General features: G+C 41.1%; 4 protein-coding genes across 8 annotated transcripts; 2 read left to right on the forward strand and 2 right to left on the reverse strand.

The window, feature by feature from the left end:
* The first annotated feature begins 200 nt into the window (after positions 1 to 200).
* Positions 201 to 3248, forward strand: LOC129584676 (major facilitator superfamily domain-containing protein 1-like). Of its 5 annotated transcripts, none has more exons than XM_055476952.1 (6): positions 201 to 368; positions 678 to 1047; positions 1197 to 1265; positions 1572 to 1693; positions 1891 to 2198; positions 2507 to 3248. In XM_055476952.1, the coding sequence occupies exons 2-6, from the start codon at positions 743 to 745 to the stop codon at positions 3101 to 3103; spliced, it is 1401 nt and encodes a 466-aa protein (XP_055332927.1). In that variant the 5' UTR covers positions 201 to 368; positions 678 to 742; the 3' UTR covers positions 3104 to 3248. The 5 variants fall into 5 exon arrangements, with proteins under 5 accessions (XP_055332927.1, XP_055332928.1, XP_055332930.1 ...); XM_055476953.1 differs by having other exon boundaries at positions 699 to 1047; XM_055476955.1 differs by lacking the exon at positions 201 to 368 and adding an exon at positions 379 to 465 and having other exon boundaries at positions 699 to 1047.
* A 3453-nt stretch (positions 3249 to 6701) lies between these two features.
* LOC129584578 (sulfotransferase 1B1-like) lies at positions 6702 to 9332 on the reverse strand. The gene is made up of 6 exons (XM_055476799.1): positions 9037 to 9332; positions 8811 to 8923; positions 8117 to 8352; positions 7798 to 8019; positions 7155 to 7338; positions 6702 to 7069 (listed from the first exon to the last, which is right to left on the reverse strand). The coding sequence occupies exons 1-6, from the start codon at positions 9147 to 9149 to the stop codon at positions 6933 to 6935; spliced, it is 1005 nt and encodes a 334-aa protein (XP_055332774.1). The 5' UTR covers positions 9150 to 9332; the 3' UTR covers positions 6702 to 6932.
* Positions 9333 to 10405: 1073 nt separating this feature from the next.
* On the forward strand, positions 10406 to 12416 carry LOC129584555 (nuclear envelope integral membrane protein-like). Its single transcript, XM_055476759.1, is given in 4 exon segments — positions 10406 to 10665; positions 10778 to 11314; positions 11317 to 11811; positions 11896 to 12416. Coding segments are annotated over 4 exon segments (1350 nt in total). The 5' UTR covers positions 10406 to 10589; the 3' UTR covers positions 12138 to 12416.
* On the reverse strand, positions 12325 to 20379 carry LOC129584554 (calcium-activated potassium channel slowpoke-like). Its single transcript, XM_055476758.1, has 26 exons — positions 19591 to 20379; positions 18925 to 19240; positions 18740 to 18801; positions 18580 to 18679; positions 18350 to 18401; positions 18156 to 18215; positions 18019 to 18078; positions 17705 to 17796; positions 17455 to 17637; positions 17168 to 17259; positions 16850 to 16963; positions 16533 to 16791; positions 16364 to 16424; positions 16082 to 16185; positions 15861 to 15967; positions 15346 to 15572; positions 15134 to 15278; positions 14827 to 14963; positions 14730 to 14755; positions 14386 to 14565; positions 14275 to 14319; positions 14015 to 14219; positions 13813 to 13926; positions 12984 to 13208; positions 12810 to 12910; positions 12325 to 12722 (listed from the first exon to the last, which is right to left on the reverse strand). The coding sequence occupies exons 1-26, from the start codon at positions 20142 to 20144 to the stop codon at positions 12468 to 12470; spliced, it is 3876 nt and encodes a 1291-aa protein (XP_055332733.1). The 5' UTR covers positions 20145 to 20379; the 3' UTR covers positions 12325 to 12467.
* Between the last annotated feature and the right edge of the window lie 205 nt (positions 20380 to 20584).

Consider the following 20584-nt stretch of genomic DNA (forward strand, 5'->3'; position numbering starts at 1 on the left):
TTGATCAAGTATTCACTAACTTATAAGTATTTAGAATTTACTCAACAATCACCAAGCATTTCGACGGATATAAAACAAGCGCAGACATTCGAAATAAATTTCGTTTGCAGTTTTCACTTGCCTGTAGTGCCAACCAGCAGAATCGAGATCTTTTTGTTAGCTTATAAGTTAGAATTTGTTTGTCAAGGATCGGACCGCTGTACAACACTATAGTTCAGTAAATGAACAGAGCGGCGAGTGTGGACGCCACAAGCATCAGGTACACTCCAGCTGCAGCATAAGACCGAAGTGGCACAAGAAAAACTAAACGTCGCCGGCCGAGTGTATCAACAAAGGTCTACGTTATATTACATAACAGCGTTATTATGGTGAGATTCTTGAAAATCACTTTCAGACCATGACGAGTATAATTATGAGATTTGTAATTAAGTTATTTGGCCGATAGAAAAGAGTTATTTGTGTTTAGTTGCGTTCTTCAAGCATTAAGCATATATATTTTACTTAATACGAATTAATAATTACCGCAGTACCGTATACTATATTGTGATTACCGTATATTGTAATTAATAATTTAGCCTTTCGCAGTTTTAATTTGCTGATCAGCACTATTTTTACCTTTTTTAACGCTTTATGGCGGCCGGCGAATGCTTAACTGTTAAAACTAATTTCTGTTACATATGTGTCCACCCTGGAACTAGGAAATCGGTCGGTCTTGTAATCGCCACACATTCCTGTGGTTACCATGCCTGCCGGTGCAGGACGGGAACGATGGACTTACTTGACTCATAACAGCATTTCGATGCTGTGTGGAATCGTATTCCAAGACAGTCTCAGTGGATTGAATGGCCGGTTGCAAGGAACCGTTCAGGATTGTACTAGCGGCAAAGATCCATCTTGTCAAAATTTCACAGCATCTCAGTTTAATGGCATATATGTTAGTGGGTTCTGGATAGGAGCGGTAATCAGTGTACTAACTGGATTCTTCGTAGCAAGATTCGGAATTTGGATGACCAGCTATCTCACAGCAATATTGCTCTTTTTAGGATCGTACGTACAGGATAACGTACAACCATATATTCTATATTTTCCCAAAAAATTTTGAACATGCATTTCTTTGGGCAGATTCTACAGTTTATGAAACTAAGTTTATTATACATTATAATTTTTCTTTACATAATTATTGTAATTTCTTTTAGGACATTATTTACACTGGGAGCTTACTGCTCGTCTAGCGGGTCCGCCTTTGCCGTCATGCTTATTGGCAGGTAAAGTTTTGAGCAGTATTTTTATGCTATCGACGCCTATCGTATATAGTAGATACATGTGCAGAACTGTTTTAAAATTACTGCTTTATTATCACACAGTTAATAATTGTAAGATCGGATTTGGATCATATTATTGTAAAAGCGAAATTGCTTATGATACTTGAACAACTTAATTTTGCGGTTCACTGTACGATCGTTTTCTTATATTTTTCGCATATCCCAAGACAAAACCCAGCTGTCATGTAAATTTTTATTTGTAATAAGCTTTTTCCAATATTTAATTGCAGATTTTGTTGTTTGTGGTAGACTACTGGGCAGTATTGGAATCTATGGAAATTTCGTGGTGACCGGTGAAGTCAAGTCACACTGGTTTAGTGGAAAAGAGCTGGCCCTCGCGTTCAGTATCTTCTTCTTTTTTGGAAGATTAGGTTGGTCAACATTCAACACCAAGAAATCATTGTAGAAATAGCCCCGAACCGCAACAGGGAATAAGTATTGCGGCTTTGGAATTCACAATATAATTATGCAGTTGCCAGTTAAACCTAACTGTGCTATGCATTATTCATTACAGCGTACTGTATCGTATGCACAATTCTAACAGTAATTCTTTTACTACACAATTTAGGTTCCATAATATCTTTTGCATCCGTGGGCACTTTACTGGAAAATCTGGGGCTGCAGAATACCTTGTGGATTTTGTGGGGCATCGACCAAGTAGGCACTCTCTGCTATATTCTGGCAGGATGGGTGTACAAGTCGCACACCAGCACCCGCTTGGATGAGAAAGTGATCCACGATACCGCAGCGTCCGTGCAGTTTAACGTGTCCACACTGGGGCATCTCGGTACCAGCTGCTGGCTGATGTGCACGGTCATTTTTTTCTACTATGGAGCGTTTAATTCGGTTTTAGCTGATGGTACAAAGTTTTTTATCGTAAGTTGTTATTACAGAATAAAGAGTTAAAAATCTCTTAACTTCAGCAAGTGTGGCAGTATATCATCATTATTTGTTGCGTAGGATCACCCGGTGTTCTTTTGAATATAATACTGCAGAAATGCTACATAAGATAGTACTGCAAAACTATGTATTAATAATTTGTCCGCTGACTATGCAGTAAAAAAGAAAGTTAGTAAAATTACCGACAGTAAATTCGAAGAACTCTTAACAGCATAAGTTTAATCGATGAAGCAAAACATTTCATCAAGCAGTTAATTTTAAACACCTCCTCCACTGTCCTCTAGGAAATGTACGATTACTCGGAAGCCAAAGCCGCCGTTGTCGTCGGAATAATACCGGACATCAGTCTGATAGCACCCCTTATTGGTTGGCTAATCGATAAACACGGAAACCGGGACGTAATAACCAGCCTGGGGTCACTGCTTCTTCTCGTGGGCTTATTAATAATTGCTCCCATCCCGGCTGATGCGGCGATGATTGTGGGTCTGAGTTTTCTGGCTGTATCGTTTTCCATGGATATCGCGTGTTTCTGGAGCAACATACCGGTGCTGATAACTGTTCCCGCCTTAGCCGGTGTAGCTATTGGTGTGGCGATCGCCAGTGAACTGCTGGCCAGTGGGCTGCTGTTGCTCATCAGTGGATTTATTCTGGACAACACATCAAACACTACAGATATACGATGGATGAATTTCTTCGTATTGATAACATTATTCGCTGGCATCGCTTTGGTGTTTACGGTGATATTGTTGTGGCACGATTGGAGAAAAGGAGGGTGGAAGCTGCGTCGGGCAGCTGGCGGAGGTGTAGACTCAATTCCCGCCATTATGACGGCGGAGGGAGCTCCGGTGCCGTTACCAGACGAAGGGAAACAGCAATACTGACGAGCCACAAGATTTCGCGTTATGACTCCATCGGTTCAAAATAAGCTTATTACATTTTTACTCCAAGATGTCATGAATATCTTACATAAATAAGATAGAACGATTCTATTTTGTTCAGGATTAACGAAAATGATGTGAACTATGACCGGGACAATAAAGCGCGCGGTTTCAAATAATGCTACTTCCAATTAGTTTCAACCGTCGCAGTTACGATAACCGAATAATTCCGACGTTTCAGACTTCTGACAATTCGCTTACAGTTTTGTTCAAATGTATCTGGCACGAGAGGCCATGTTGCGCTACATCTTTAGCAGTTATTTTCTGGCTCCACTTGACCTTTCGTTTAACGCTGGTCAAAAATCCGCAAAACGTGACATTTTCTCAATTACTCGTATGTCTAGCTTGCATGCAACTATAATCCGCATGCGCAGTATAATAGTTGCATGAGCATAGTTGTATAATTATAATTATATCCTTTTTACATGGGATTTATGCCCTTGCCGCAAGCTCAACCGGGGTGCGCCTAAAAGTCGTAAAAACCGCATTCATTTTAGTCATTAGCGTAATATGCAGTATTTATATGTATCATGTTTTATGCAAGATCCATAATACTCTGTGCACCCATGGGTACTTACTTTACTGAAAACTCTGGCAATGTGCACTTTGCACTTTGGTGGGTTTTACCGTTTGCGCAGCATCGTCAAGTTGGCACGGCATTCTGCGTGCTAGCCGGAATGAGTATACAATCCTGCATTCGGTTGGGTGCGAAAACAAAACAGGATTCGGTCATAGCACTATAGTACAATACCTGGAGGGTACGCTCTTGGTCATGGTCATCTCACCTGGTTTTTGATGTACACTGGTTTTTGTTTGTACACGCTGGTTTTTGATGTACACGCACCTGGTTTTTGATGTCCACTGTACAGTACATATGCATTTGCCTCAGCTACATGGCGTTCTATATGGTTGATAACATAAAACTTTATTTTTATTGTACTACGATATTCGCGTGATATAATATATGAATCCGACTGATAAAATTGTACAAGTGATGCAGTTTCAGTTCACTAAAATCCGCTATACAGCGGAGATGTATGCGAGACTGCAAGTGCAGTTAAAAGGGCTTACGTAATTTTACAGCCTAAAAAATTCATGTGAAGCAAGTATAGGCATGCTAGGATTGGATGCGTAACCTCACCAATGCAAATCTTTTCCATATATAACGTCATAAATGGGATAACTCAAAATACAGTGATTCATTATACATATGTATTCATACATTCATTGTGCATATACATATATTGTGCATATTCATTGTGCATTATACAATCGTATCACTTTAATACGTGTTAGTTTATGCCGGCCGTACGCGCGCATTGCGGGTATAATTCTGTAAACGCTAGAGTCACAGTTGTTGTCGAGATAAATTATACAACACCGTAATGTCGCCATTTGATTACTGACTTACTGTCAAACCGAAAAATGCGGAAGCAGGGGTGTAGTAACCCGTCTGTCGCCCCTGCTTGGATGCCCTCCTGGGCGCATTGATAGCTGCTCCTGCCCAGACTGAAGCGGCCATGATTGTGGGGTTAACCTTTTGGCCTTATGAAGTTGATGTTTACTTGTACGCGTAGTTGTATTTACTCGTATAATGTGCAATAGCCATCCGGCCCATTCTGTGCAGATGGTTTCAAATGAAATCATAAAAAATTCAACAATTGTTTTTATGCACATTTCGGAAAGTTTTACAAAATTTTTCTCGCATTATCTCGCTGACGATGTCGATTATACGTATATGATCTATTCTTGGCTGGAAACTTATGTAAAAATGTACGGTTGTAGAGAACCAATTTCCTGATTGCTTTTTTAACTAAAAAACCGGCACAATAGCAACAGAGTTGTTCGAAAATTTCATTACATCTTCAACAATAAATAATTGTTATGTCTGTATAAATAAAGAAAGTAGCGACAACATTATACTGCCTGTCTGCCCCGCTTAATCCTGTCGGGAAAAAGAAAGCGCAAAATTTTAGGCATTGGCTGTTTTGGTCAGCCATTTTGCGTGATTTTGTAGCAAGGATCGGCGTCCCATTAGCTTCTCGCGATCGGGAAGCTTGTGGAGATTCATGGTATACAGCTGACGGAGATTGTGCCGGCATTCCGCATGATTGTTGCAATCATGGATGAACCACTTGATGCGAAGGAAGGAAGGATTTCTTCCCAAAGTCGTATCAGTTTTGCCATCTGTCGATGAATCTAAAGTGTATAATTGTAAAACGTATGATATTTCTCTGACAATACTGCTCGTCATGATACTGACAAAACAAATTTTGCTGAATTATAAGATACATAACTAAAGCGTATTTTATTGCTTAATTAATAATTGTAGATTAATTTACGTTTACGATTGGGCTTTTTGATTGGGTATACATCTTGACCGTCCATAATCTGGCTTTAAAAATCATAAATTTACACAGTTACAGCATATTATATATACCCCGGCATTTTGGATTGCAAGACAACATTTTTATGTACACCTACGTATAAAATATTCTCAAACGAAAGGAAATGAACGTATGAATGTCGGGCGGGCGGTCTTTTTTTGTAATTCCGTACCTAAACCCATCGTTTCCGAATGCTCTGGTCGAATTCCAGGATAGACCCGTAATCTGGAGCCTTCGATAAGGGAAGTGAATAGGAGGATTACCATTACCTCAATCACAACCGTCAGGAACTGTCGCTGTTGCGAATTACAATTCATGGTAGCCGGCAAAAATTTAAGACCAATAATATGAAATGCGTCGTCTACGTTACTTTTAAAATAATGAGGTTTCAAATTTATGTTAGTACAGAATAATTAAATCTTCGACATCACAACATGAGATCGTGTTGACAATTCAGAAACTGTAGATAAACTGTCTGATGTAAATGGAAAACAATCTTCGATAATGGTCCCGAATGGCAGATTGTGGATGTACATTTTCGAATGTTGCTGTTTATATACCTGTGGAATAATACTGCATTAAGCGTTTAACGTTGTACGTTGCCATCGATTATTGAATTGTTATAAAGGTTAACAGAATGTGCCGAAAAGGTTATGGTTACGGATGTGCGTTCATCCATAATCTTCCAGGTCATTCACGGTGGTAATCCGGAGATGTAATGTAACACTAAATACTGTTCCTGCTAATTGCCTCAATTGTATTGCAAACAGCACCTCTTTAGTCAGTCGTTATGGGGCGCAGGAAGTGCTCTTTCTTGGTGCGATGTTCGAGTTTTTGCGGCGTATGAGCTGTCGTACCACCTGCGGCAAGGGACGTAGAGCTCTATTCATGTCTTACTCATCGCAATACGTCGTAGAGCATTGTTCGTTTGAAACTGAAGCAATGAGAAATTTTTGTTGCGTTGATCGCTCCCTAATTCACCTTACTGTTCCTGCAATTCTAGATTTTTTGCAAGTAAAGGATGCCCCACTTAGCAACACACATCATCCACAAATATACAGCCAGGTCAAAGCTGTTTGGATTTTAAGCACAACAAACTAAACCTAATTTATATTTTACTTTGACCTGAAACTGTGGAAAACCTCCAGACGCAATCATTTGATTTTTTTATGTTTACTTATTTTATGCAGGTAGCCATCTGACCGTGTAGCGCCGTGTAAGAGTGGTCTAACCGCAAATTTAAAAATTGTAATTGGACAAACATACGTATAACTAACTGCGCCGGGCGCAGTCTTTAAACAGCCTTTAGTTGCTCCCAAAATCAGGCACAAGGATAAGAAAACTTCTGCATATGTATGAAGAACTTGTTTGTTTTTGCTGTTTTTTCAGTTAAATGTAAATGTAGAAGGAAATCTTTCGGCTAAACCTTTGAGGTCTTCCCGGGCAAGATTCTTAGCCATCCATGTGTTCACTTTTTGATTCATTTCCGGTGTCAAATGCTCTCGCCACGCGCCTGGTACCCCTGTAGTTATTTAAATTAATATAAAGACAAAATAAATTATTCTGTGTAATCGGGCTGTAATGTTTTCCCGTAAGCGTTGATTTACCGGAACGAAGAAACGGGGAAATGTTGTGATCGTAGATACCGGCAATGTGTTTGTCGTAGCGATTAGTGAGTGGGTTAGCTTTCATCGCATCAAAAGAGCACACTCGCTCCATGGCCTTTAACTGTTCTTCTGTTAAATCTTTTCCCATGAACTTGCCGATCCGTTTGGCTGTATCATGGAAATTCTGCAAAGCAATAAGTGAAATGTCACAAGCGTATCTCGAATAAATTGCTCAGCTCTAAAGAGATTAAAAGCTGGACGTTCATCGTAAAGGTCACGCACCCACATCCAGGAGCGTAATGTTTGTTCTGTCGCAAAACCCGTAGACATCATACTGCATATGTATACAGAAAAGCATAGCACAAACATCCGGGTGTGTAAGCACGTTCGACAGAGCTTTTACAGTTTACGCAATTCAAAGCTACTTTATTTGTAGGTAAATAGCAGTCGTACGTGCTGTCTCGCATTAAATGGTAGCCATAAGATTAATATGCCATATGCCGATATGCGCATTACAAGAAACAGCAGTGGATTACGAGATCGATGACGCATTTGTTAGTTTATGCGGCCACTAAGACGGTGTATACAGAACTATCCACAAACCAACAGAAAATCCATAGTTGGATTACGCTTAACTACTAACCTCGGTAATTTCTTCGAAGGACACAATAAGGACATTGGGGTGGTCTCGCATCTTCCAGTAGCTGGCCAAATGGTCGAAATACGGACCATACACGATTTTGTCCGTGACGAAGGCGTCAACGATATCACCAAGGTCACCGGTATATTTGGAAAGGATGCGTGAAATAAAATGGTAGTACAAGGTCACCATTACGTCTTTCGGATTTCTGATGTGGTAAACAATCTGCAAATTATAGTTGCATGTAAACAAGTGAGTCAAACTGCGGATAATTTTCTGAAAGTGAAAGATGCTGTTTCCCAAAAGCACGCAGTATACGTACTTTGGCTCCGTTAGGCAGCAAGCTGGGTGGAGATGCATCGTATCCTAAATGGGTAAAGTATGTTCGTCCGCCTTCAAGCTTGAGCAGATCATCAATGGACCGTGGTCCCTTTTCGTTGAGGGGAGTGCAGAATTCGAAAAAAGGGATCTTTCGATCCAAATGTGCACCCGCTTCCATAAACGCGGGATCGGCATCATGCTGAATCATTCCGACGATTGCCGATAACCGGGAAGACCCTATACGGAATCACAGACCGTATAACAGCTGTACGTCAAGATCCTTTTACAATACTGAGGACCGTTTAATTAAGCGCAATTATTAATATTTATTGGCGCCAATTCTATTGCATCGGCAACCACACTGCGGAAACGGGCATATATTGCCTTAATTAAATTTATGGATAATTTTTCTAAAATTGCACTTTAAATTGTGCAGCGCTACGGTACTACATGTTTATACTACAGATAACACCTTAGAAGTTAATTAAATAATTTCTAAACGCAGTAGTAGCAGTATGAATGTATACTGTACCCTGAAACTGATAATTTTTAAAAACCCTAATCTAATCTGTAGTTTATCATGCAAATAAAAATTAAAGCAATATCCCATTACGATTATGGGTTGATCGTAGCTCCATAATAATGGTGTAATACTACTAATTGCTTGTTCACTGAACTTTCAATGTCCCCAATACCTGATTTCGGGAAACCGGAAATAGCGACATCTTCCCGGCGAGCAACCCAAGCATCAACATCCGGCTGCACAAGGTAGAATGGAAAGTGAGTGTTTGTACCTTTGTATGGCTTGCTGCAATGCGACACAATTTAAAGCCGGTACGACCACCAAACATTACAACATTACCATTTAGTTTTTGTACGTTTATGGAGCAGCAACTTAGAGAGCTCCCGTGCGACACTTACATGTAGTCCTTATGGTGGTAACCGATGGGTGTTTTCGCATAAGCGTTCTTGTTGGCATCGTTCATCGATGACCCTTTGTATTCGGTGGCGGAGGTATCCGCTACTGGAGCCATTGCGAAGTGGGTTTTGGGGATGCTGCTACAGGTAACAGAAAACTCGTGGTGTGCAGCAGAATGTACGTGATGCTAGACTGGGTTGCGATTCTTTTTTCCAATCTAGAAAATTCACCTAGACCACGACCACGAGGCTTGGTGAATCTTAAATAGCCTGCAAACATTTTTTTTCAGTTTTGTGCCAAATTTGGCTTACCTTGGCACTGTTGGACTGATTTGCGCTTGGAAATGAATCATCTCATACCCGACAGTATCATGTGTCGTACCGTATCACATTGTCTTGGCATAGATTAACGCCGGCACATCTCTAATATTTATATTCTGTTAATGGAAGCATATCAGAATACAGGTTTAATACCAATAATCGCGTACTTGCAAAGTTGCACGAGATACTGCGGTACGAGATAATAAATGCAGGTGCATTGCAGATAGTAATAAGCTGCTATAAGTACAACGTTAACAAAAAAAAACAGTGCGATAAAATTATACAGATACGAGCTGTCTTTGCGCATGCATGCACGTCAGAATTCTACTGCAAAGAAACGTTTTACGTTTTAAGACTTATCGACTAAATAAACAATGCCTTTAATTAAGCACCTCTATAAGGTGTACAACTTGTACTGTACAAACACGTCTACTTAATACCTAATAGTCATCCTAAAATTTATGAATATCATGACTGTAATCTACTAATCAGTGTAATGTGAAAATTCCTATTAGTGCGGAGGCGGATAGTATCGTTGGAAAAGCGCATACTAATTATTAGTTGTTATTAGTTGTAATTGAGGGTACACTTAAATAAGTATCATATACTTTTATGTTTAAAAACGCTACTTTTACCATTTTAATTTAGTAAACTAAACCGAGGAAGATTTAATATGAGCCATCCGCCAACAAGCGATCCACCCTCGATCCGTGTGCCTGAACACCTGAAGGTGGAAAATCATTAAAGCAAAAATTGAATCGAAATCAGACGCAGGAGAAACCGTGACAGTTAGCTTATTATTAAAATTATAGTAAAACAGAAAACGAAGTCAGTGCTCAAAAACCCAAAACCTTGACCCGATTTCCAAAAAAACCGAAATGGACCCGACCCACGCACTGCGCGCGTGTGTTTCTATGAACGCCCGCGCATTTGCTTATGGATTACTGCCACCCGCCCTAAGAGCGGCAACTTATATCGATGACATCAGAGAAGGGTAGATTAGGACTTAGTAAATTTTCTCGTTTTGTCAGTTCACACTTCACAGTTGTCATTGAGTTTGCAAATTTTTGTGGTGGTAAAGCAGGTAAGCTTTTTTCGGTATTAAAAACATTTTAAAAAGATTTTTGCAAATAAAGTACTCCAGCGCTTAACTCTACCAAGATTAATGAAAGTTCTCAGCTAAAGTCGTTGCACACTCATCGGCAGTGAATAATTTTCGCTCAGGCGTCAACATAATGGAAATTCCTAACTTACTTTACGGTTCTTTACGGAACAGTTATGTGATAGTGGCGTTCTTCGCATTGGTTTCAGGTAAGCGATTTACGAACAACGGTTACACAGGCGACAGAAAATCTCTTCAGCAGCCTTGCAAAATTTCTTGATATCCGCACAGTCTTTGGAAACCTCATATTTCTCTGCGCAGGGTATCATTCTCCGAACGCAGAAAAGCTTACCACTTCATCCAGCAAGGGTTCGCCGTGGTCGTCCAACAACGGCAATGTCCAATGGATGTCCATGCAAAACTCCCCCTTTCCGGTAATCGCCGCGCCGATGCGCACCCTGAGAATCTTCTGCTGGCCGGGCACACGACGCACCATGCAGTCGTTATTCTACAGCGCCTACTTCAAGCTGGACATCGAAGATGAAGCCTTCCATCTGTACCGTGGAGCGTCCTCCGAAGAAGTGGAAAAACAGTACAAATCCGCATCACGCTGGTTCACGCTGCTGCCCTGGCGGGATCGCAGCATCCGTCTGAACCCATTTACATCGACCTGTCTGGGCGTGGATACCAATAAACCGTACGTACTCACCTTGAAGATTGTCCCCGTGGATCCGTATCGTTTCCTCGCTTTTCTGACGGGCGCTTGTCTGCTGTTCTTTGCGCGACGAATGAGTCGTAATACATTTTTCCATTATTCCTCCGGGATCAGTATTGCGCTGGTAGGTTCATTGTTGCTGGCGGTGTTTTAATCAGCCGAATGATTCCGCGGAAAGCGGCGGGGATCTCGTTTCTGGTCGGCGGTTGGGCGGTGGTGATTTATTTTCTCCAGACTTTGTGGAAGAATTTTCGGGAGACCATTTACGATCATCGCAATTATGTCGTGGCGTATATTATCATCGTCTCGACCATCACCTTCATGCTGATTTATCGCTTCGGCGGGATTCGCAATCCGAAGACGATGGATATTCTGCAGTGGACGCTGCAGATTGTGGGCGCGCTGATTATGTACTTCAGCGTGACGATTGAGCCGATCGGTATCGCGTTGATTTGCGCTGCCGCCGCGTTTGATATGATCATCCATAGTGGGTATAATTTCCGGCGATTTAAAATTATTAATAAACTCTTCCCGCCTCGACCGCGCAAACTGCTGTCACCCGATGAGTTCGAAGAGGTGGGACGACGGGAGACAGCCAAAGAATTGAAGAAGCTGCGGGAGTATGCCAATAGTCCCGAGTGTAAGTCATGGTCATTGGTAAAGCGATTGAGCAGTCCGTCGCGGTTCGGTTCGTTTGTGGAAGACGGTACGCATCTTTCGCTAGATGAGGTGGACACGTATGAGCGGGAAGTGTCGTTCAGTGGATTTGACGATGAAGACGAACCACCGGCGTCGGCGCCCGTGCAGCCGCGCTTCTCCTCATCGGCCAGCTCGCATTGGCGATCACATCGGAATAGTCCATCACACCATCGGAATAGTCCGCTGCGATCGGCGCACTCATCGCCGTGGAATCGACATGGGAGTCAGAACGGGAATGGAGTGGATGATCTGATGGATTATGAGTAGCACTAGTGTGCCGTAACGGTTGTTGCATTTTAAGTTACGCAATTGTGATAATGTACTATTTCGGCAAAACTTTTTCTCAGTATTCTCTTTAAATGTTCCCCGCAAATGCGCAGACGAAATTGAACCCGTCTTGGAATATTCGTGTTGTTTTTATTATGTTAGAGGGCAGTTCGAAATCGTAGCACACTTTTTCGCTGTTGAATAGCTTTTGCCTTTATTACCGTGTTGATTATTTTGCTGTATTATATGACGATGCGGACGAAAAGAACACAGAACAAGTTTGGAAACGGGTTAGTGCTTACACAGTAGCAGTTGAAAACCTCGAAGTGATTACTCTTTTGAGCTTAAGAAAGCCGCTAGCCCAAGAGAGGGATCTCTTATTGGTTGGTCATTAAAATCCGGACGATCCAAACTGTAGATCATATCGGTGGGATCGAGAATGAAATCTTCCGGTGGATTGCAAATAACAAAACGCTTCGCTGCTCTCGAGCTGTCATCTGTTGGGTCCATCTTCCGGTAGACACCCAGGCATAATCGGCCGAATGTTACCAGTGCATCGATAAATAAACCGCCATACGTCGACTCCTAGGATAAAAAACCAATTCATGAATTAAGCTGCTAATTTGTATTTATGGGCGATGTCCCTGATGCTGTTGTATAATGTGTTCTTACCGCATGCACCGATAACGGTCCGGAAGAAATTGAAAACTGGTTTACTATAACTTGATTTTTCACCATTGCGGGTTTGGAAATATTGGCACCGCCGATCATACCTATAGATAAAACGATTATAAAAGTTATGCACACCGTATGGACACAAACATGACATTTGCAACGAAAATTTACCGGCTCCCTCGGCAAGAATCTTTTCCAGTTCCAGCGATGCCCCACCGAAAATCATGGTGCGGAAGACGTTGACGATAACCGGGTTAAAAAATGACGTTATCATCAATAAATCCAGCACAGTGCCAGAAAAGCACCGTCCGCAGGCATAAGGCTGTGTCATGTAAAACTCCGTTCCTGGAAGGTCATCGTCATCCTGATCCAGAAACTGCGCATTGGTATCCCGCACTAGTAAAAAGGTACAGTTACGGCCACGGGTAATGGAATGACGGAATCAGGCAGATTTGTAATGCAAAAACAAAACAAAAAAAGTCAAAAAGATAGTGGAAAAACAGGTGGCACTGAAATTTGGAAGTTTAAGTGAAGTAGCGTTTACCAGATTTAAAAAACGAGTATGAGTTTCGTTTACAGTTTACAAGCTCCAGCTCGTATAGTTTACAGTGGTCTAATTAATTACGTAGCGTATATTTTAAATTCTAGTTTAATAATCTACCGTTAAAGAAAACGTTACAGCAGCTCATCTGCTAAAACAAGCACTAAAAAAGAGGCATTCATTTACACGCGACGCGGCTCGTGTTGGAACTTGGAACAGGGACTACAGAGTAAAGACCACAGACCGGTAACTACAGACCAGTCGTTGCGACCTTTTTAAGAATTTTGTGTACCTACGGACCGACTTCCCTAGACCCTTTCTCCTTCCCAAAGACCGACCGACATACCGTATATTATGTCGAACGAGCCCAAAAGCATTATTAATCTGTTAGTTGGCATATCAGTCTGACATAATAATATTAGTCGTATTTGTTGCGGCAGTAGATTACTCTGTACTCACGAATATCCGTTATGAGCGGCACTTCATAACCAGTTTGCCGGGCTCGCGTCTTCAGTGAAATTCTTTGTTGGTACATGCTTTCGGTTTCGGAAATGGAGCCGACTTCGCTCGCGGCTGTAAATCAGAAAAGCCAGATATTATGATATTTTCTTGTCGCCCATGTTTCTTCAAAAAACAGAAGCTGTTCAGTGTTAGTACTTACGATTTGACTGAAACATTTCTACGGCCTCTTCTTCGGAAAATCTCATAGCGCGCACATTGAGAGTAGCCAGAATTACCGCTTTATCGATGAGCGCATTGTCGACATTCTGCATTTGAGCACCGGAACTCGGTGCGCCGATAATCACGCACATTTTACAAGTGTTGAGTGTGACCGAACGCAGGTCAGCCCGATTTAAAGCGGTGCCCTGCAAAAGAATTGATCTAGTAATTATATTACCAAAAAAATTTAACGTAACTTACTCTAACGACATGTATTCGAGGCAAGTTCAGAAGATATGTCCATTCCTACAATAAAAATTCACCGGCTCTGCTAAATGGACGAGGATAATGACAGTAGAAAAGCCGAAGCACCTTCTTCATAAAACTGTGGTCACTCAAAATGACAACATCGCGAAGCTCCCGTGGTTTCACAACACTGGATCGTAAAGGTAGAATAAAACTGTGCAAACCAACGATCTGAGATCCCGGTTGCGATAAAATGCAAATAACGATGTGCCCGCTGAATTCCGCCTTAGCCGCTTGTTGTCGCGTCTACAGAATGCAAAGAGTAGGCGATGTGTTTACTTAATTTAATGTGTGAATGACTCTATTACACACAAATCTGATAACTTTACGATTAATTATGCATACATACAGCGCACAGGTGCAATACTGAACGTGGAATAAAAATTAATTTCATGAAAAGTCACACAAACCATCAAAACGGATTCCAGAGGTCGTCCTGCAACGGAAACACAATGATCAGAAATTAAATGCGCTTTTATTTTAACTTTAACAAATCGTATTATATACCTGAACACCAATGGAACATGCCGGTGCTGTCGTACATCGCAGGCTGCTCGTTTAGGCGTTCCATTAAAGAATCACCCGTGTCCATGCCTTCCAGTTGCGGCTCCTTTGCGCCATCGTTTTTAACAGAACGCGGTGGTCTAAAGATTTTAATTAAATTACACCATATCACATTGTTTTACACATTTTTTGCGTGTGCCGTATATTGAGGATACCGGTAACTGTGTTGTAGAAACACAGAGATTTACTAGCATGAAAAAACACAGATTTACAGAAAAACTGAAAGCCATTAAATGGCAACACTACGTACGATGTTGGGTATCGCCTGATGTACGACCAGATTTTTCCTTCCAGTACATCATCCCGTCGCTTGACACCTACGGCTTGCTGGGCCTCCACACGTGCCGATACCAGATTGTACAAATCGTTTGCTTTGCCCTGTTCCTCGCTTTCCGCTAGCATATTGAATAAATTTAATATGAATTTGAATTCCTTTCTGAATAAATCATGATCGCGTCGTACCCCGGCAAGCACACTTTTTTATTTGATTGGGGTCATCCACATCACGGTGACATGTGGCGCAATAGTAAATGGCTCGCTCCACTTCTTCGGTAGAATCGGCAATAAAGTATCCAATGCTTCCGATCTGGATTGTGCATTCTGATGGATTGACTTGCGGCATGCTAGCTAGATCATAGGGATCGGTCTTCACAGCCACCAAAACGATCTTCAATCGGAGGTAACAGAATCTAGGAAAACGCGAAAGAGATTTAGTGATTGTTGTGACTCGCGGAGAAACCGGGTATTCCAAAATACTGACATAATTATTTGCAGCGAATTTTACCTATATATATTGTTAGCATTTTTATTTGAGCTTGGGCTTAAAGTTTAAAATGCATCGGTAAATTTTCTAGCTGTTTTTGAATGATTACATGTCATCTGTGAATCGGAATGATACTAATTTTCTATTCAAACTTTATCTGCTATATAACCTATATTGAGTTCAATGATGATCAGTCCAGGAATAAAAAACATACTCGCTAGCTTGGGTAAATGACATTCCAGCGAAGGCGTCACTCAGTCTGCGCGCATACATTTCCAATGATGTGCCCCGCGCATAGTCGATCATCCATGCGTCTTGATACTGTAGGCAATTCGTAAAGGTCAGTATCAATTAAGGTGTACGTACGAAACCAGGTCATATCATATCAACGAGACCACAAAATTTAAAAAACCTTGCGGCATTATTAAACAGCACCTTTTTTCTTTCACTGAATGCTCGTGTTGTGAAAAAATTTGCCATCAGGGTGGAAAAGCCGGGAGCGTAGCAGCTCTGCGCGAGAAGTCCGAGACGGAGCTCAGCTGTAATTTTGTAAATCATTCACGATCAATACAGTTGGAGCGGTACGTTTGCGTGCGAAATCCGATAAGCTTAAGCCAGCCCACAAGGAAATGTCAACAATAAATTGCCAAAATCACGACGTAGAAAATGAAGAAATAGAAAAAAATGAAGAAAAGCCTGAAAAGGCAGGCGCCTTACCAATGCAAATGACCAAATCGCCTTGTTGTACATTCCAAGAAGGAATATTTTGTAGATATGCCTGTAACAAAGCTATAAGATTGCCGAGAAAAAAATGATAATGTTTGTTTAAAATAGTTAAAATTTAAAATTCAAATTTAGACACAAATCGAAGTTTTAGCGTACATACCTTGTTATGGTACTGTAAGATTTGCACAATGACACGGGCATTGTCTTTAAAGTTCTTGATCGATACAACTCTCATTATATTAACGGCATCCTCAGCGTCCGATTCTGCGGCAGCTTTGTCCGCCACCAATAATGTCGCAGCGGCCTCGAACAATTTGACTCGATTGATATCCAATGCACTGAGAATTGAGCCACGGCGGTAGTCCGCCCGATTGAAGAACTGTTTCATCAGACGTTCCATGGATTCGTCCGGTGGTTTACTGAACATAACATAAAATGTATAACTGGCGTTGAACGTCATATGTTTCGTCGACATACTCTCCCAAAATGACGATTTTGAAATGTTCGCTGATGTCACGATCTGGATGATAGAATTCTCGTAGAAACGCACCCACGGATGGGCTGGTCACATGACCGGAAATGATGATATGCCTAGAAAATAAATTTACAAATTTGATGTAAATTTTTTGGAAAATTTTGAGCGTTTTAAGATAGGAAAACTCAAAATATAGTTGAAAATAAGTTTTTCCAGACTTTACGAGCAAATCTGCGAGCAGGAAAAACTACGATGATCCCTGATTACATAGGTACAAGAGGATGCGAAAAGTAACAGGCACGCTTTCACGTCAGTCTTACAAAAATCTTTCCGGTGCAATGTAGTCTTTGTCGTACTCGGGAGTGATTTTTAGGAGCGCCACAATTTGTGGAATCGCACGACCGATAATACCCTGAAAAGAGCCATGTTTATCCAACGCTGCACCAAAACCGTTGCATTAAATTATCATTATTAAATTATCATGCAAGAAAACATTTTTTGTTGAAATATGGGATCAAACTGTTACTTATCGTTCCTTTTAACTTTACTACAAATTGCTGTTCAAACGACACAGGTATTTTCTGGGAGTTGTGCCACTGTGATTTACCAATGCAATCAACTGGAAGGCATAGATGATAAGCTTGCCCAACTTGGTTTGTACTCGAATACCGCTGAGGTCAATGAGAGTAACTTTGCCGTACAGATACAGGAAGCACCGCCAAAACGACACCTGCTGACCATCAAATGAACCTTTGGGAACCAGAGGATAAAAATCTCCTTGATTTTCCACCTGAAACATTTAGCGATAGCGTTGCGAATCAAATTGTTTTTCTCGAACGAAGCCGACTATAACCCACCAAATGCAGGAAACCCGCAGCAATTAATAAGGTCACAACCACCAGCGTCACCAAATACGTTAACTTGATAGCGTTGACCGTCCGGAATACACCTACAAACATTATGAAAGTACGATCACAAATAATTGTATTATGTACAGATACGAGAATGTGCACTTGCTTAACATTCTGCACAAAGGACGATAAAGAACATGCCATAAATTGCAACATTTCATTAAATCGGGATCTATTTAATATTTAACTCAGTATTTAACTCAAAGTGCAGTGACGTGTACGATATACAGATTGTTTGTTCGTTTTGGATTTAGACGTACCTCTGTTTGTCAGTACGTCAACGAGCCATAGAAAGTTGTAGGCACGGCCAAAATTAAAACCTGCAAAACCATTGATCAATTTAAATTAAAGTTGTCGATTTTGTGACTGTTATAAATAGCGAGAATGTCATCGGTACCGGTGAAATAGCGGTCCAGACATGCTCCAATAATGACAGCAGGGATGGTGAAATAGTCGACTGCAAGATAATGTTTCAAGTTTTTTGTGGTACAGGATATAGCCAAACCAGTTGTTCTACATTAACATATATCATTACGCGAACGATCGTCTATTGTCTCACATCCGACTACGCTGCTAAACAATTGGCCATACCTATTGAATAAATGTCTATTAAAATTTTGAACTTCTTTTCGTTTCCGATAATCTAAAAAACACAAGAAATCACATAAACTGGCGAATATTTACCGATCTTTACATTCGATGCATCCGACCTATGATGTATATGTAATATTAAATCATTCGACATTCGGACACATGATTCCGATGTAAAAATTAATTCAATAAAACTAAAACTTTGAAAAACAAAACTATAAATTATTTACCCGAACTATAAAATAGAACAGAAGGAACAAGTTTGCAATCAAGTCGATAATTTGAAAACCATTCGGCAATGTTCCACACCACTCGAGACTGGGCAATTCTCTGGAATAACAAAAATTCAAGCATCGAATAACAACAAAAATACTTGTAGCAGCAGCATACTTAGAAACCTTGGAGAGGTAAATGATCAGCGATATCGCCGCGCAAACCAATGCGATGCTCATCTATGAAACAAAAAGTTTATAATTAACTGCCAGGAATGTCACATCACTAGTTACTTATTAATATGCGAAGATCTTAACGAATTTCAGCTTAGAGAATAGTAATACACATGATATTGTGCCTACCATTGATTGACCGGGTTTTGTTTGTGGAGAAGAAGCATCAGCAATCCATATGGATAATTTTGACCGGTTTTGACGTTCGTAGACCAACATTTTAATCTTATCCATGTTCTGATTTTTTTGTGTGTTGTCCGTGAATTCAACATCTTCATCTTCCAGGCTTTCGTATTCTTTCCGTTGTAAGATTTTCTTACGAATAACTCGACTAATCCAACTTAGCAGGACGTAAAGGAAAGCCAGCACCGGTATGATGAAGCCGCATGTGACATACAGTTTGATCATGCTTGGCCGACCAACTTGATAACATGGAGCAGGAAGTCTGCATAGCACAACAAATTATTCCTACTGTGACTAAAAATGGCAATGACCGCGCTTAGTACAAATTGATGAGATAACATACAATTCTAGATTTTATCATTTTATGCGTAGAAACACCAACAAACGCTTTATATTTGAAGTTATGGAAACTCGTGGAATCTACGATTTATGTTTTCAGTAGTTCCATAACGTAGTACTCCGTAATTTGATTCAGTGTTTAACTAATTACTATGAAACTACGTATTTTCAACAATATTTTTACAAGTTGTACTAGTCGTTTACAGATAAAACGCTGGCTCGGAAAATTTCACAAAAAATTCGTCTCAATGTGATGATTTATGACCTGCTTACTCGACATCCGCATAATTCAGCGTGCTGTTGGTGATCCCGGTACTGTTGGTGGTGGTGTTCATAGCTGCGGTGGTCATGGATGTCGTCGTTTCCAAAAACCGTGTGGTCAGCTGCGTAACGAAGTTCTGGTAGTGATCCGGTGGGATATTATACTGGTCACCCTGCCCCCATGCCGGCCCGCCGCCCCAACTGTCTTGGGGCGGCGGTGCCTTGGGCGAATATCCGCCCTGACCTGCTGCACCTGCACCTCCACCGGCCGCTGCAGCACCCATGAAGCCACTGTCGAAATTATTTCCAGAGAAATTCCCTGCTGCTTTGCCCATTTGTTCATTCATGAAGTTTCCCCCAAAGGGAGTACCGGCAGAATTATCGGTGTCGGCAAAATCCTGGAATCCACTAAATTGTCCCTGACCGGATGGAGAAGCGGATGCGGGGACGTTCATCTGACCGTTCATTTGACCGGCACTGGCCGCCCCCGAATTCGGACCTGCGCGATGGTGATAGTTATCCCCCGCATCAGTGTCGCCTCCATAACCCGGTCTCTGACGAGACATCTTTGTTGAGATTGATGCGGACTTTCGTAATCTATATGTATGGCAGATCCATTACTACCATGAGATACGAACTAAATTTACATAAACGTATGGCACCCGTTCAGGCTTTAACTTAATACAAAGGAGCTCGAGCTGCGGCTGTAGTTTGAAAAGGCCGCAAACACGAAAAAATAACGATGAGAGATGTGTCAACCTATTACAACCCAAAACCTTCACAGCACAGGGCAAAATATCAGTAAATCAATGAAACACATCTCACAAAAATTTCAAGCAAGACTGGTGTAACCTAAGGGCATGCAATGTGCAATGTTGCAACTGCTTCGGGATATTTCATGCTTTCACCACAATAGTTCCGATATGTAGTACATAATACTTATGCACACTGCTGCACAAATATATATAATGCACTCCAGGGCGATGCATCTGACGATAACAACAAT

This window comes from Paramacrobiotus metropolitanus, unplaced genomic scaffold (assembly GCF_019649055.1).
Source record: "Paramacrobiotus metropolitanus isolate TYO unplaced genomic scaffold, Prichtersi_v1.0 Parri_scaffold0000014, whole genome shotgun sequence".
Classification (NCBI taxonomy): domain Eukaryota; kingdom Metazoa; phylum Tardigrada; class Eutardigrada; order Parachela; family Macrobiotidae; genus Paramacrobiotus; species Paramacrobiotus metropolitanus.

Bases quoted from the DNA above. Each gene is read 5' to 3' on its own strand.
- LOC129584554 (XM_055476758.1), bottom strand. From the start codon at position 20,144: ATGTCTCGTCAGAGACCGGGTTATGGAGGCGACACTGATGCGGGGGAT. The intron at 14,320-14,385 runs GTGCTTCGGCTT...TTTTTATTGTAG, and splicing joins ACCACAGTTTTATGAAGAAG to GAATGGACATATCTTCTGAA. The intron at 13,927-14,014 runs GTAAGTACTAAC...TCTGATTTACAG, and splicing joins AGAAATGTTTCAGTCAAATC to CCGCGAGCGAAGTCGGCTCC.
- LOC129584578 (XM_055476799.1), bottom strand. From the start codon at position 9,149: ATGGCTCCAGTAGCGGATACCTCCGCCACCGAATACAAAGGGTCATCG. The intron at 7,339-7,797 runs GTTAGTAGTTAA...ATTGCTTTGCAG, and splicing joins CCTTCGAAGAAATTACCGAG to AATTTCCATGATACAGCCAA. The intron at 7,070-7,154 runs GTAAATCAACGC...AAATAACTACAG, and splicing joins TTCCCCGTTTCTTCGTTCCG to GGGTACCAGGCGCGTGGCGA.
- LOC129584676 (XM_055476952.1), top strand. From the start codon at position 743: ATGCCTGCCGGTGCAGGACGGGAACGATGGACTTACTTGACTCATAAC. The intron at 1,694-1,890 runs GTTGGTCAACAT...TACACAATTTAG, and splicing joins CTTCTTTTTTGGAAGATTAG to GTTCCATAATATCTTTTGCA. The intron at 2,199-2,506 runs GTAAGTTGTTAT...ACTGTCCTCTAG, and splicing joins ATGGTACAAAGTTTTTTATC to GAAATGTACGATTACTCGGA.